The 12,867-nt window shown below is 43.6% G+C and overlaps 1 protein-coding gene across 6 annotated transcripts in view; it reads right to left on the bottom strand.

Moving 5' to 3' along the window:
• The window catches only part of C2H8orf88 (chromosome 2 C8orf88 homolog), a 78,956-nt gene that overhangs the window by 48,082 nt on the left and 18,007 nt on the right, over positions 1–12,867 (bottom strand). For 5 of the 6 annotated variants that reach the window (XM_075582912.1, XM_075582880.1, XM_075582902.1 and 2 more), the window contains one exon: positions 3,317–3,415. Coding sequence is in view for 5 of the 6 variants with exons in the window: in XM_075582880.1 (XP_075438995.1) it covers positions 3,317–3,398 (82 nt within the window). In the remaining variant the exon portion in view is untranslated. Of the gene's footprint in view, positions 1–3,316; positions 3,416–7,738; positions 7,846–12,867 lie in introns of all 6 variants that reach the window. The other variant, XM_075582896.1, reaches the window with a different exon arrangement.

Below are 12,867 nucleotides of genomic sequence, written 5' to 3'. Positions count from 1 at the left end.
TAACTGGGCTGAGGCCCAGAACTATGACTTAACCCTTGTTAAATAACATGAAAATGCTTATTCCCCTGTGTAAATGATGTTGTTGCTGGATCAGGGTCTGCATAACCCACCCACTGGGACTTAAGGGGTTAATCTTATATGCAGTGCTGAATAAACAGTTACCTGAAAACTGGTAATTTGGTAACTGAGTAAGCCAGGACCCTGAGCCTTGGGGTACAGCCTCCGGGTCACCCCCCAAGTACACACATATTAAAAATATAACGTTGTCATAAGAGAAACATATATTTTTGATAAAGTGACTTTTTGTAGTTTTTGAAATACACAGGCAGAATGCTAATGGTGTGCTAATGTACAGGCAGAATGCCTGTCTTTGTAATGCGTAAGGAACCAAATGGTGCCTCATATGAGTATTCACTGGAAGTGTATATCAACAGAGAGGTGTGATACATCGCCCTGATCAATAGGTAACTGACCTAATTGGTTATGCGAAAAGCAAAAGCCCACTTCAAAAGGTTTATTGACGTGGCCAGTAGGATGCTAAATAGGATATCCTGCTAGATTTGAGCCTGGCTTCCCAGGGGAATTGTTTATGCGGGAAGCAGGCAAAAGGAAGGGAAGGGTTTGTTATTCACACCTTCCAGCAAAAGGTATCCCCCAACAGGATATCAAAAGTGAGTAACTTTATTAAATATAAGAATACTATGAGATGTCCTTGGCTGAACCGGCTAAGAATTACATAAGTGTATTGGCGAGAGTAAGCCGATCTTGGGGAGTCTAAACCCTGTACAGGGATCTGCTGCTAAATGCCAGATATTAATATCTCTATTAATGTTCATATTACAATGTAATTTTTGGTCTTCCTACGAGCGTCAGGTGTCCCAGAATGCAGTAATATATCTCACCTGACTGTATGTATTACGGAGCGGAAGTTATGCAATGATTTGCAGTAAATATGAACTTTTGGTTAAGTCTGAGACCCCCCAGAGTTCTACTGCGCATGTGCCAACTAGCAGGGGGGTTAGTGAGTGGCTGGAGGTAATTGTAAACCAATCCCCTGTGCTTAAGGTTAAGAATAGAAGGAGAAAGGGTTATAAACTGCTGTCCACCCATATATCCTTTGTCTTCGTTTGCTGAATGATTTCCTGATTGCTGGATGAAACTACCAGTTCAGATGGGACTGTTTTCATTATTTTCATCTTTTACGTAAGTGTCTATATTTTGCCTGTTATTGTATAATCTGTTGTGTTCACCTTTATCAAGGAATAAAATCACTTTATTATATCTTAAGTCTCGTCCCAGTTCAAACCCAGGTATATATATATTTATATATATAGTTTTTGGTGTAAAATTACAGCCTGTCGCAAGCTCTCGTGACAGTCTCCTCTCCTGGATGACCACCAAGAAGTACTATAGTAAAAAACATAGGCAAGAATCTTCACTTTCTATGATATGCACTCTTTATAGTCAGTCATCCTGCATTAGTTTAAGTCGACTACTTACATGTCCAGTTCCTTGAGACATTTACCCGGTTCTTGGGATGTCTAACTGCAACTGGGCACCAAGAAGGTATTGTCCCTTTAAATATGTGCAGGCTGGGACCACTGATGGCACAGGCGCAAGCCGCTTTAAGCCGTTTGGTTTTTCGCAACGCGCACTTGATACAGACAAGCGCGTCTTCCCTGCAGCCTGCACCTTACTCACCTGCGCTGCAGACGCCTCCGAAAACTCAGCCCCGGTCGCAAGGGGCCTTCAGGGGCAGTCACTGCCACGGAAGACCAGTACTTTTAACACCAAAAACTTCAGGGATCACGATCATCAATCACAGGACAAAGTAATTGAATAAACAGGGTTTATTCTGGCACAACCAGCAACTACACAAAATACACAATATCACATACACTCACCACACTGGGGACCTGGGGGAAGTCTCTAGCCTCGACTAGGTGCGGGGACCTGCTTCAATAGGGTTACATTGTCCGCTTCTTTTCCAGAAATTCAAAGTGCTATTTGCGCAATAGCAACTTTGAATCTGCTGCCAGTTTCGCTTCGTCAGCTCAGTGGGATCACTCTCAGAATCCCACTAACACACAGCTTAGATCGGGACTCTGAACTAGTTGCCCTGTGAGCGCTGGCTCCTTACCTAGCTCCCCTGATCTATATCTTTAACATTGATCCGGGCTGTCAACCAATCAATGGAAGGAGGGAGCAGGCTTAGGGACTCAAGACTCGGAGAGTGGGGAATTTGAAACTGCTAAACAGAAACAGTGCCTGCGGGGCACAGACCCGGTCACTGATTCTGTTAGCTGGTCCTCTACCTCCCACTGGGTAGGCGCTTCAGAGTCTGGGTCGTACAATAGCTCTACTCTCAGATCTGATTGTCTGCCTTTCACCTCTCACCTTGAGTCTGGACACCTAGCTGCCCCAACCTTGGTTCTAATCATATAATTTCCATGGAACAGCTACAGCTAAGTGAATTACTGAGTGTCCTTCCATAGAAATTATACTTACAGTCACATAACATAATTTACATTTTATAGGGCTGACACCCAAATTGGATCACAGGAAAATACTGATTCACTAAGCTGGGGAATTGCTGTCACAGGGAATGAAGGCTTTACTGACAACACTTTTACATATAAGTTATTTTACATTCCCCACCCCAGACATTAAATGCATTTGGCTGAGATACACATTACTTAGCCATCCAGTAGACACGGTTTTAGGGGTAGCTAGCTGGGCTTCGCCTTTACTTGGTGAGTCAGCTACCCCTACCGTCAAAGTCACAAAGTATGCACGTTGCTGGATCTTCAGGGGGAAGAGAGGCTTGAAATCACCAGTGGATCAACTACACTAGGTGCAGATTTGGGGAGTTAGTTCCTTTAAAAAAAATAACAAAACTACTGCTACGCTGTAGGAGAGGAAAAAACTATTCAGCAGGTGCATGGCAGGGGTTTATAAGCCATTACATGCAGAAGAGTTTCCTGTCCTACTGCACTGAGGGGAGGAGTTATCCTTTATTACCCTCTTTCGTGGGGTGGAGGGGGGGCAGAATCAGGAAATATCATTTTCCTATACATTACAGTGCGATCATTCTTTAAAAAAAAAAAAAAAAGAAGAGGAGGAGGGGACAAAAAATGGATAACGTCCCTGGGCAGAATTTAAAAGAGGGAGATAATGGCTAATTCGAGTTTTTCATTAGCTATCATGCCCAACAACAACAAAAAACGTCATTTTTATCTGGGTATTTCTGTCTAACCACAGACACCTTTGTTGTCAACGAATCCCTTCACTGAAAAAATAAATAAAAATTACTTACTGTGCACAGCAGCAACACGACGAATAGGTCTTGCTGGTTGGAGGTGTTTGCGTATTAGTTTCTTTGCTTCCATGTTACTCATCTATTTTGGGTCTCATTCTTGAAAGACAATACAAATAAATATACTGTTTAATTCATTCTATAGCACCAATAACATTCATTGACGGAAGACAAGGCTACATATTCATTATATTTTTTAAGGCATCCTTTTGGTGGTAAACAAATTTTAGTGGACATCAGAGACTATGCCCCGCACATCAAAAGAATGCCCCATGTCATGCCTCTGCCCCTTGAAGTCATGGGACCACCCCATACCAGTGAGGCCATGCCCCCTGGTTCCCGAGCCCTGCCTGGTACTGTACATCCCCTCAGTGCCTCTCTGATAAGAGGGAGTGGGAAACTCTGCTATGTGCTTTATCCGAGGAACACGATTTAGATGTGTATTCTTTCATGCACTGCGTCGTATGCTATACTGGATCAACCTTAAGACAAGATATTTGTCATAATGCTTCATAACATATCTACGAAATAGGGTGATTCGAGTATAAAGTGTGGCTGGAAGAGATTATGACATCTGCTCTGGTGCCTCTTCAATGAAGAAAGATGTAGGTAAAGTACCCATCAGCATTTGCATCTAACATGATGCATCCTAAAGTGACAATAAATAGTTAGACTATAGTGTGTGTGTGTGTGTGTGTGTGTGTGTGTGTGTGTGTATGTATATATATATATATATATAAATTGTTCTTCATGCAAGATCTATAGCCTCAGATGATGTGACTTGGAACTAATTGCATTGTCTCTTCACAGGTATGTTTTAACCCACTGATTGATCTGCAACCCCCTGTTTTAAAAGAAATACCCCACCCTGCCTTTATTATTGATCTCTGGTATGTTTTGAATAGCAAAAGTTGTTTTGTTAATTGTGTGCTGCTAATCGTTCAACTTGTAATAGGCAGATTTATTGGGGGGGGGGGGGGGGGTTAGTGTCATGTGACTGCTTCTTAGATGAATAAATGTAATACCAGTCTAAGGGAGGCATTAGCAGGGTGGGCATTTGCATCTAAAATGATGCATCTTAAAGTGATCATCTTTAAATAAGAATATATAGATATAGTGATCATATTTAAGTGAGAATATATATTTAGACTATAGTTTGACCTGAGGTGAACTGGGGACTGGATCTTTCTGTAAACTCTTCTACACAAGACAACAAACGGTGAGCTTACCTGACGACATTATGATCCCATGCTTGTTATCAAGCACACTGAACCCCCGACCCCCTTTATACCTTTTTATACTGTAGCCTCTCCCAACACTGAATGCACACAACTGCCCCCCTCCCTACCCCCCCCAACCCTCTGCAAACCCTGAATAGGCCCTAGCATTGCAGCAAAGCATTTTGACAAGGAAAATGCATACCTCGGCTATTTAGTCTGCACAAATTCACTTGGCTCACAACAGCTTCATGCAACATTATCTACATCTGTGATAATGAACCTGCTATGTAGCTCAACTTTGTTCTTTCTTGTGGCCTCATGGAAATGTTACTCTCTACCCATTATAATCCCCTCCCTCCTGGCCCACACCCAATATCACAATACATCCTGGATTACTCAAAAACCTTGCACTATCTACTGAATGTTGGTGGATGACACTGAAAACCAGCACACCAACCACCGCTCACTAATGGCAAACATCACAAATGTACAACTTGCAAACAACTACTCAAATTTCTACTCATACTATTAATCTCTTTAGCAAGTGATATTGAACTTAACCCAGGCCCTCCCTTTTCAACTCTGTCCCATACCCCTGAGAATACCCCCTTCAAATTCCAAAAAGGTATTTCTGTCACCCATATAAATATCCGGAGCCTGCTGCCCAAACTGGATAAAGTAAGGGCTGGTGCCTTAGGCCGCACTTATAGTGCCGGCGACGCGACTGATGACGTCACCCGTCGCGAAAATTGTATTTCAAATTTAGGCATAAAGGGGGAAAGGCAGAGGCACGGAGAAGCTCCTGAATGCATTTGTTTTGACGCGACGGTCGCACTATAAGCGCAGCCTTATGCATAAACCCAAAGCCATTGTTCTCACAGAAACATGGCTAACCCCTAAAATCCTCGATGCAAATATCGCCTATCAGCGATACTCCATTTCTAGGAAAGATATGTCAAAGAGAGGAGGAGGGGTGTTATTTTATATTGCAGACGCCTTACAATTTATACTGTTAAATTGACTCACAAGCCCACCCTCTTTGAAATCCAAGTTGGCAAAATCTGCCTCCCCTTTTCTAAGCCCGTCTTGGTTGATGGCATCTACCGCCCCCCTAAAGCCCCTGACTGATATCACCCAGTTTCTTGGCTCCATCTCCTCTCAGAATGAGAAGAGTGAGCTGCTAGTTCTTGGGAATTTCAACTACAATTGGATCGACCCTAAAAACCACAAAATCCAGATACAACTCAAGTCACTTAACCTAACGCAACTCATTTCCCAACCCACACGGACAAACCTCAAATCTCACAACCACTCCTTCCTAGACTGGATTCTTTCCATCAGAATCCAATCCTCTGGCATCCTTCCTGACATTTTCAGTGACCATGCAATAGTGTACTGTGTTAGGAAAATTAAACCACCTCAATCAAGCCCTAAAGTTCTCCTCACTAGAACACTTAGAAACTTTAACCCACAACAGTTTGAGTGACCTTACCAATTGCCCTTGGTACAGAATCGACTTAACTCCCTCGATTCTGCGCTCAACTATTTCCAATCCGAGTTCTTAAAACTCTGTGATACCCATGCTCCACTACGCAGAATAAGAGTACGGGGGGCCCACCTTCCGTGGGTTACAACTGACCTTATAGCACTCTACCATTTCAGGGGCACCTTGTGGAAAATCTACGAAGTAACGGGCACTACCAAGGATCTTAATAACGACAGATGCCTGCGGAATATGTGCACAAGGCAAACAAGACATGCAAAAAGCACAATATTACTCTGACAATCTTCACCAAAAAACATCAAGCCCAGCTAACTGCTGGAAGGTTATCAACAATATATTCCAGCCTTCTAGCTATCAACAACCAAGTAATATCACTAAAGAGGATATTACTCTGACAAACCCCACTGACATTTCAAATGCAACCCAAACCACAAACCTCATTCTGAGAGTACCCATATAGCCCCACCCTCTCCCAACACTGCGCACAATTTTCAATTTGTCCCAGTATCTGAAGAGGAGATTACACAATCGCTCCTCAAATTAAAACTAAGCAGCCAATGTGAACCTGATTTACTGCAATCCAAGTTCCTAAGACTTGGTGCCCCAGCCATTGCCAAACCAATTGCTTCCATAGTCAACTCTATTCGGTCTGCAGGCCATATCCCTAAGACCTGGAAAACTGCCAGAGTTGTCCCAATCTTCAAAGGTGGGGACAAAAACACGGTCTCAAACTACAGGCCAATCTCTCTTCTCCCAATACTATCCAAAGTCATGGAAAATGTGTTCACTCCCAATTAAGCAATTACTATACCAAGACAAATTTCCCTAGTCCATTCCAATCTGGCTTTCACCCCAAACACTCCACGGTAACTACTTTGCTAAAGGTTTGCAATGAAATCCAGTGTGGAATGGAACTGGGACAACTCACTGGTGCAATATTCCTAGATTTTGCAAAGGCTTTTGATACTGTTGATCATGTTATATTCCTTAACAAACTCCAGCGCTCTGGAATAGGGAAGCATGCTTTACACTGGTTTAATTCCTACCTACCATGTAGATCCCAACATGTGTCAATCGCAGGCACTAACTCCAACCCCTGGGATATCACCTATGATGTCCCGCAAGGCTCTGTTCTGGAGCCCATATTCTTCTCAGTGTTCATCAATCAGCTTGTAAGGGAGCTTCAATATACATGTATGCAGATACAATTTTATATGAACACACCCAGTCTCTCCGACCTTGAAAACATAGTTCAATCTGACTTTTTTAGACTTGAAATTGGATTTCCCTAAACAAACTGTTTTTAAACACTGACAAGACTGTAAATGGTATTTGGGACCAAGGCTACATTTTTAAAGCTTCCAATGAATGAGCTTCAGATCAGAGCCAATGCTAATACCACCCTAACTCCTGTTACTAGTTTAAATACTTGGGCATATGGTTTGACTCCCATTTAACATTTCGGGATGCACATTGATACCCTGACATCCAAAACCTATGCCAAACTAGGTGTACTTTACAGGAACAAATCCTCCCTAGATCTGCTGGTCAGAAAGTGTATCGCACAGCAGATGTTAATGTCAATTATCGACTATGGGGACATAGTATACGGCTCGGCACCCCAAACCCACCTTAGCAAACTTGACACGCTCTACAATTCAATATGCCGTTTTGTTCTCCAATGCAACTACAACACACCTCACTGCGAAATGCTCAAAGAACTAAATTGGTCATCACTGGAGTTTAGGTGCAAAAGTTCATCTTTCCTGTCTTGCCTTCAAATACTTTCGGGGCAAGCTACCCATCTGGAAACAAAAAGCACAGGCCTGGCGCTCAGGTTGGTAGAACTGGCAACAGACTCAAAGTGGTGAGAATGAATGAACAAGGCAAACAGTGACCCCCCCGTGGTAAAGAGGCTAGCTGAAGTGATATTATGACCCAGGGTGATACACAACCCCAAACAGTAAAAATACATAAAATTATCCCACTCAACCTTCAAACATGGAAAATGTCTTCTTTTTCCTTAGAGAACAATGGGCAAATGCAGTGAGGGAGCGGGATACCACATACTGTATGCAAAAAAGAAGAATACAATAGTGCAGCACAGTAGACTGGATCGTAGAGTACACAGAAAATCTGCAAATGTTATACTCGCATACGTGTGACCAAGTAAAGCATATCACACTCAAATAAAGTGTACAGGAACAGTGGTCCAACGTGGAGGGCCCTCTGAACGTAGAAAGGATGTAGGGGTGCACTAGGACAGGAAACAAAGAGACACCATAGCGTAGACTATATAGGACATATATTTAATAAAGGAAACTCATAAGTGCGCACTTACAATTTGTGCATTAAAAACAGGCAAATAGGAAATGGTTAATAGAGCAAAGACGTCCTCACCGCTCCTCCAAGTGTCAGAGTCCACACTTGGTGAAACATGGAACGCCGGGCGGATGATGCTCCTTCGATTCAGCGCGTTTCGCTACATTCAGCAGCTTCGTCAGGAGTCGTACACCCTCTACTAATTCCTATCCTAATAAAAGATCAAGCCGGTTCTTCATTTGTTCTGTCACAGGTGGCATGAATTAAGAATGGACCAATCGTAACACGCTAAATTCTGCGTGCAGCCACTCAGTGCCTTTCTCTGCGCGGACAACCACTGTTGAACCCTGTTTAATTTATTTTAGAAGGGATAGAGTTCATAACTATTATAGTTTCAATGGTCATTTTTTTCTGCAAAAGTGTGGTACAGCCATGGGTCTAAGTTCGTGCCGAGCTACGCCAAATTATTCATGGGCGACTGGGAGGACTATTACATCTGATCCTACCCGGGCCTCGGCATGAGCTTGGTCCTATAGCGACGTTCAGAGGGCCCTCCACGTTGGACCACTGTTCCTGTACACCTTATTTGAGTGTGATATGCTTTACTTCACACATGAGTATAACATTTGCAGATTTTCTGTGTTCTCCACGATCCAGTCTACTGTGCTGCACTATGTTGTTAATCTTCTTTTTTGCATATGTGGTATCCTGCTCCCTCACTCCATTTGCCCAAGCTACCCATCTATCTGAAAAAGCTTCTCACCCCTACCACATGCAGCACTTACTATCCAAGATCTGACTCCAAGAGACTGTTCATGGTCCCAAGGTTCAGCAAAGTATCCGGCCGCTCCTTCTCTTACCATGCACCCGAAAACTGGAACAATCTACCGGAGACTCTCACAGCCACCACCAGTCTATGTTCTTTCAAAACTAAAGCTGTCTCACATCTGAATCTGGTCTGTAACTGTTGTACCCCTATCTATATCTATATAATTGAAAACTTTGTATGTTTGCTGTTCTTATGGGCAATCTGATTGGTCTGTCGGTCTGCCATTCAGCCTCTGGCCAATCAGATTGGTCCGTGGCCCAGCCCAGCCCCCCTCTCATTGGCTTGCTTGCTTCTGTGGCCTTGCCCGGCCGCTTTCCTCTTCTCCTCCTCGCCCCGCGGCCTGCCGCCCGGACACTCTCCTCTTCTCCATCTCCCCCCGTGTTCTCTGTGTCCCTCTCCCCCCATGTCCTGTGTCACTCTCCCCCCATATTCTCTGAGTCCCTCTCCCCCCGTGTTCTCTGTGTCCCGCTGAATCCCCCTGCCCCCGGGTATCACCCCCACTGGTGTCACCCACGGGTGTCACTCCCCCCCCCACTGCCCCGTGTCGGTCCCCGGTGCTCCCGTCACCTGCGCGTTGCACATGTGCTCCGTCGTCCAGCGGCCTGGCTGCTCCCGCTCATCGGGCGGCTCAGCGTCCTCCCGACGCCGGCGGCCTGCGCTGCATGCTCCGCCCCCCCACATCCGGGACCGACCGGTCGGAGCGCCCGGACAAGAGAGAGGCGCCTCCGCTGGTGGGGGAGGAGGGGGGCTGCTGTATCCTCACTGCAGTTGTTGGTGCCCGAGGACATTTGTGAGTTTGTGTGTGTGTATGTGGCACTGTGTGCTGTACAAAAAGGGTGGGGGAGACGGAGCTGCGCAGGGGGGGGGAGGAGCGGCGACCGGAGCGGCGTAGGGGGGACACGGCCAGAGCTGTGCAGGGGGGGAAGGCCGGGGGTGGGGGGAGGCGGAGAGAGAGGGTGGACGGGGGGAAGACAGGGGGGTGGAGAGAGGAGGGAGCGGGAGGTTTTGCTCCCCGGCAGCGCCGGGTCTCTCAGCTAGTAATATATATTATCTCTAACTGTGCATGCAATGTCTTGTATATAATGTATAATCCTGTTCACTTATGTAACTGTATTTGTAACCATGTATTATTTGTAATCTTAACTATGCCCAGGACATACTTGAAAACAAGAGGTAACTTCTCAATGTATTACTTCCTGGTAAAACATTATATAAACAAACATGTATTTGAAATTTCTAAAAAAGGAAAAGAAAAAAAACTCCCAAGACATTTTAATGAACACCTTTTCAAACATAGAAACATAAAAATTGTTTGCAGAGGAGACCCACTTGGCTTGATCCAATCTTTTATCTGTAATGAAGCATCATTTGTAAATATACATATATATATACACACTTAGCAGAGCCTTGTGCCTATCTCAACCATCTTTGAATTATCTTACTGCATTAAGCCATGATTATACCAAAAAACACGCGTGGTGTCACTCCGCGCAGCGCCAAAACAAATAGTATGCATCCCCGCAAAGCGCTTATACCTACCGCGACTGTCGCGCCGCTTGCTACTGCAATGCGGGCGACAGTTGAAGCGTTTTCCAAATTTGTTTTCTGGTTAACGGCCGCGTCACGTGACGTAGCCGTCCAATCAAACAGATTTCAGCCTCGTCTCCCCGGCAGTCGCGCGCACAAGAATGTGCTTGCGAACGTCGCACACGTTCCAGTGCATCTGTATAATCGGAGCCGTAGTCTCTATTATCTGTACACAATGTGGAAAGAGATCTTGTTGAATTAATTAGCTTTCATACTGTAGATTTAATTCCTGCTTGATTATAGGCTTGAAGAACTGCTGACTTCAGGCATGCGGCAACAGAATCTTTGGACCAAGTAATCCTCTCAAAATAAATTCTTAGGAATTTTACTAAATCCAGAGAATTAAATTATTTTTCCATTTCTGTCTGTGGCTTTGGCTAAAAAGATGGGAGGATGATATCCTGATTCAAATGAAAAAATGATGTAACCTTAGATCTAAACTCGGGTACAGTTCTCATAGGACTACTTTATCTTGATGAAAAATTACAGAAGGCGGATTAGTTGACTGAATTTCTACCACTCTTCTGGCTGATATAATGGCCACAAAGAATACGGCTTCTTGCTGACGGATTTCAAGACCAAAAAGGTAGATCCCTGTTGTAGCTGTAAAACATCAGATGAGTGGGTGAGACGTCAATGATTCCCCTTTAAATAAAATGTGCTGATTGCAATTTGTACCTTAAATCAAAGTGACCTAGATTTTACTCAAAACAAGTTGGTAGAAAATCTAAAATTGTAGGTACTAATATCTTTTTTGGATCTTGCTGGTTATCTTCACACCAATTGACCAATTGATAAAGCGTGGGGGATCACGCGAAACGCGTGAGAGGTGTTCTCTTGCTGTTTTCAATGTGCCAGTAATAAACTTTTTTGTACCGAGAAGAACTGAAGTCCGGTCTGAATATTTCCTTCTAAGGCAGCTGCACCGCCTCTCACAACACCTCTCTAATTGACAAAGATACACCATTTGTTCATGGCCATCCCGCTGTAACCAACTCCCTGCCGGTATTCAGTCACAGGTGCTTCGATGAGGTTAGCTGTACAGTAGTGGGGTTAGTTGTACAATAGGGAGGTTAGCTGTACATTTTTTAGTGGTTAAGGTAAGGTTTTAGGGTAAGGTCACTTAGTCTGCGATTATAGTAAAAGGGCACGCATGTGCGTGACGTCACGCGCTTCCGTCACTGAAGTTAAAAGTGTACTCTGTTTATGCGATTTGAAGCGCAACAGGGAGGCGACGTTACTGCCTGTAATCAAAAAGTAAACAAAGCGATAAGAAAAGAAAAGCAACAAGGCGTTTTCTAAACCAATGTCCAAAAATATGAAAATGCTATTCTTGAGGGAGTGTCTAGCCAAGAATTGAGATTTTTTGTGATAGAAGAACAAATGTCCACGAAATTAATCGTGAAGCACGTGGCGAATTGGCGAAATTTGTACGAGGAACTTCGGAAGCATGATCGCAAATTTTTCATGTATGCGAATGAATAAATCTACGCTACGGTTAGTTGTTGTACTATTATTATGAACAAATATTTTTTTTTTATAAAGCCTATTGTTGTAATAGTGCGTTTCCTATTTTTATTAGCCTAATAACTTGACACAACCCAACACACACACACACACACACAGTCTGTTTAATGAAAAATAATGAAAAATAATGTGTATTTATAGTAGGCAATAATCAGATATAATATATGTACCAACTAATACATTTTAATTTTTTGCGTCTTTACAGATTTATTTCCACAGGAACACCATGTCGAGGATTAGCATTCTCATTTATGATGGGTAGCACGTCAGTTGGAAAAATAGTATATCAGACCTGCATTTAATGCTGTTCATATGCTGTTGAAAGTTTTGAGTGCTCTTGCTAGCAAATTACACAGTAATTGAAATTTCCCAAATTGTGTGGGCTGTATTGATGGGAAGCATATTCGTATCAAGAAGCCCCCAAGTTCAGGAACCATGTATTATAATTACAAACATTACACTTCAATTGTATTACAAGCAGTTGCTGATGCCAAATGCAAACTTATAGCTATTGATGTGGGCGCTAATGGGATGCAAATTGATGGCGGGGTGTTTACTTCTT

Source organism: Ascaphus truei, chromosome 2, assembly GCF_040206685.1.
Source record: "Ascaphus truei isolate aAscTru1 chromosome 2, aAscTru1.hap1, whole genome shotgun sequence".
Taxonomy (NCBI): Eukaryota; Metazoa; Chordata; class Amphibia; order Anura; family Ascaphidae; genus Ascaphus; species Ascaphus truei.
Note: the sequence above shows the minus strand (reverse complement) of the source record. Positions and strands in the feature narration are given on the sequence as shown.